This window comes from Arachis duranensis, chromosome 9 (assembly GCF_000817695.3).
Source record: "Arachis duranensis cultivar V14167 chromosome 9, aradu.V14167.gnm2.J7QH, whole genome shotgun sequence".
Lineage (NCBI taxonomy): Eukaryota > Viridiplantae > Streptophyta > Magnoliopsida > Fabales > Fabaceae > Arachis > Arachis duranensis.
In genome coordinates this window covers 112,986,645-112,990,256 of record NC_029780.3, presented here as the reverse complement: position 1 = coordinate 112,990,256, position 3,612 = coordinate 112,986,645, and the positions used below count along the sequence as shown (strand labels likewise).

At 37.0% G+C, this 3,612-nt stretch overlaps 1 protein-coding gene across 1 annotated transcript; it reads right to left on the bottom strand.

Annotated features, from left to right (window-relative positions):
* Positions 1-2,131: 2,131 nt before the first annotated feature.
* On the bottom strand, positions 2,132-3,330 carry LOC107467437 (uncharacterized). The gene is made up of 3 exons (XM_016086537.3): positions 3,016-3,330; positions 2,744-2,949; positions 2,132-2,666 (listed from the first exon to the last, which is right to left on the bottom strand). The coding sequence occupies exons 1-3, from the start codon at positions 3,115-3,117 to the stop codon at positions 2,399-2,401; spliced, it is 576 nt and encodes a 191-aa protein (XP_015942023.1). The 5' UTR covers positions 3,118-3,330; the 3' UTR covers positions 2,132-2,398.
* Positions 3,331-3,612: the final 282 nt, after the last annotated feature.

Here is a 3,612-nt window from a genome sequence, read left to right as displayed (position 1 = left end):
ATTACTCATTTACCCTTTGATTTGTATATCCTTAATTACATGCTAAAGTGATTAGTAGCTTCATATAGCACAAAAAATATGAATAATATGTAAACTCGTAATTTTGTTTAAATATATTCAATTAAGTAGAAAATCTATCATTAAATAATCTTCCCAACAAATACATATTTATCTTTTCTCGTATTTTTATTGTTTAGTTATAATAAAATATATCGTCTTTCACTACAAAAAAAGTAGATTAAAATGGCAATAGTTTTATGGTGGTTATACAAAGTTGTCATTCTTTTTTTGCCAAGCGTTTTTAGTCTCTGCCAAAATTTTTATATTTTTGTGGCGGTTTTAATTGATTATGGCGGTTTAAAACCGCCCTTATTATTTTCCACTTCTCTTTTAATTCGGATGATGTGTTGATGCATATATGAAAAATTTGTGGGTAATATAAATGACGAATCCTAATCTTTTTCCACCGTTCATCTCCTCGCTATCATTCATCCCCTCATTGCTTCTCATCTCCTCGCCGCTGCAATAAACGCTATTGTTGCTGCCTTCATCGAACTTCCATCTGGTTCTCGATCTGGTTTTGATCTAAATATTTGTTGCTGTCGCTTATTTCACCGCCATCGTTCATCTCTCTGCCACAGCTCATCCCCTCGCGACACCTATCAACATCGTGCCGCTGCCTTCAATGAGCTTCTACGATCTTGTTCTGTCTTCGATCTAAAGGTTAGCCATCACCTATCATCTCCTTGTTGTTTTCTTTATCACCTCGCTGCCGCAGGCAACATTGTTACTGCCATTAGCGAGCTTCAGCGATTTGGTGCCGCTTTCTCTGTCACTTCCGCGATTACGTCCTCGCTCTCATCGTCGGAAACTTCCTCGAGTACCGCCTCCCGACTCTCGTCTTCAAGTTCGACGTGGCCAAGTAATCCACCACGCCATGGTCCTCATTCGCCATTTTAACTCGGTAAAAACGACAGTTTTAAACTACCATTTTTAAACAATAAATATTGTCTTTTTAAACAATATCAAACGTCATTTTAACCAACCAAAATCGTTTTATTTGAAAATAATAGCGATTTGAACCGCCGTTTTAACCAAGTAAAAAACGCTATTTTATTTGAAAATAATGGTGGTTTGAAACCGATAGTTTAAACCGTCATTTTAACCAGCAAAAAAATGTCATTTTATCTAGAAATAACGGCGGTTTTAACCGTCATTTTAACCTATCTCAAAAACCGTCGTTTTAATCAGATAATTGTGGCGGTTTTTTAAAAACCGCCGTAATAACCAAATGGTACTTCAAATTATGGTGGTTTTTCTTGAGTGCCGTCAAGATAATAATAATGGTTTAAACCACAGTACTAACCTTAAAAAATTGCCGTAATTACTAAGTTTTTTTTGTTGTGTTTCATTGTTTTTTGTTCTTGGGGAATCTAATATATTTTTTTTTTTCGGTCAGGTTGGGGATCCAATGTAAGTTGTAAATACGTCAAATATATTTTTGGTTATATTCTTCGTTTTTGGGTTGAAACAAAATTAATGTTGGGTTTACTAACAGGCCATTAAACCAACAAATCATACACATAACGGAAGATAGACTGGGACGTTGCTATTTGCTTCAGGTTAAGTCAACCATTGATCTAAGACCCACAAATGTAGCAACAAAAGAGATAAGATCTGCTTTTCATATTTTCGGCTCTGTTAGAATACCAAAAAAAAGCCTCAATTTAACTGAAGTTACAAGAGATTAGCCAATATTCTTAATTATTAATCTAATTTTTTTAGTCTAATAATTTAAGACCATTCTTTTAATTCACACTTTTAAACATTGCTAACTAACTAACTGCTAGACAGTCTCTAGCATATTAAGTATAGGAAAGCGATGCTACTTGGAGTCCAAATTGCAATCAAGAACATTCACCTTTGAATGTTTCTAATTTCTAGTAGCATTTCAACTTTTGGGGGAAGTAATGAGCCACATTAAACTAACTCTGAGTTAAGATTATAATGAGAAGGAAATTAGAAAGTAAACCATAAAGATATTTAAGTGTTACCTAAGGAATGGTTCCTTTTTTAATGGAATCAAGGAAATGTATTTGTAATTTCATCAGAGGTTTTCCCAAGTCACAAATGGATTAAAGCAATTCTTCAACTCAATGTGACAAAAATACATTAAATGACAATTCTGAGAGCTAGTGTTTTCATGTCTGTCTACACACAAGCTACAAACTAATTTCGATGTCTCTATAGGAACAAGATCAAATCCAGCGATACTACTAGTCTATATTTGACAACTCTTGATTGATAAATCCATGAGCACTCTAAAAGCATTGCTTATGTTACAAAATAGTAGGGAGCATATGTATTACTATAAATATTTGTGTTTGTTTGTTGGAAATTATGCATATCCAGTCATACCAAGAGAGGGGCTTTGGCGATTGGGCTTGTGAGAAGGCGAAGTTGTAGTTGCCTTTGTGAAGTACATGTAGTAGTAAACATTGAGGATCATGGTTGCAACAACAAAAATGGCTCCGGCAATGAAGATACCTTTGCGCAATGATTCACAAGAGAAGTTCTGAGCATAAATCATTCCCCTGTACTTGGTGTGATACGCATTCTTTTTGGCTCCTGCTATCAAGCAGGCTTCTGCAATAACAAAAGTCACCCTGCAAATTCATCCTACATATATGTTATTATGAAGAAACTAAGAACTAAGAAGTAATGTGTTATTAGAGGGACTCACCAAGAAGACATAAAATAGATGATAGACCAGGCACGATTACCCCCAGGTGTTAATGGCCTGCCGAAGCACATGCACTTTGTGACCCCCATAAGCAGTGATTGACCTGAAAGGAGGAAGAGGAAAGACCCCACTCCATACCCTGTTGCCACATCTGAATTGTAGGTGCAGTATGTTTCATTTGTCCTTTCAACTCTTTTTATGCTTCCCTGTCCAAACAAACCTACTTAGTTGTTAATCAGGGAAATGTAGATCTATAAGTAAAGAGGGCTTACCACGCTTCTTCTTCTCTCAGCAGCAATGGCGAAACCAAATGCAACCAAGCAGAGAGCCACAACCAGAAGGTGCACCAGAGTGGACCCTCTTCCCTCTCCCATTTCTTCACCTCGTTAAGCAACTACACTACACCAGAGAGGATGAAAGAAGAAACTAGAAAGAAGAAAAGCAACACAACACAGCGAGTGACTCAGTGAGTGGGAGCTAGGCAGCGTTTCATAAAGCTGTCGGGGGAACACAACATCCTGCGAATCTTCCACCCGCGCGTACATTACACATTCCAGCACGCGCCCTTCAAAACCTCCTATTTCTTTCTCACGCGCCCCTCCGTTCTTGTAACTTACAAGCCTACCAAGAGGCAGGCTTCAACTTGGCTAGTTTTAAGTGTGGTAGAGTCCATGCTAGTTATTGTGCGGCCCTGATGACCATAATTACATGCGCTCCCCAATTGTTTTATGGTCAACACGAAATTCTAGAGTGGAAAAGTGGTTAGTAGCTATTACCAATTTTTCGTTACTTTAAATTTTAAAATTAATTAGTAGCACTTTGTTTGAAGCATTAACTTACTTTTTTTAATTGGCATGTTTTGGTCATGG

Excerpts from the sequence above, each read along its gene's own strand:
- LOC107467437 (XM_016086537.3), bottom strand. The coding sequence starts at position 3,117 with ATGGGAGAGGGAAGAGGGTCCACTCTGGTGCACCTTCTGGTTGTGGCT. Across the intron at positions 2,950-3,015 it reads CTGAGAGAAGAAGAAGCGTG|GGAAGCATAAAAAGAGTTGA; the intron begins GTAAGCCCTCTT and ends TTGTTTGGACAG. Across the intron at positions 2,667-2,743 it reads ATCTATTTTATGTCTTCTTG|GGTGACTTTTGTTATTGCAG; the intron begins GTGAGTCCCTCT and ends ATGAATTTGCAG.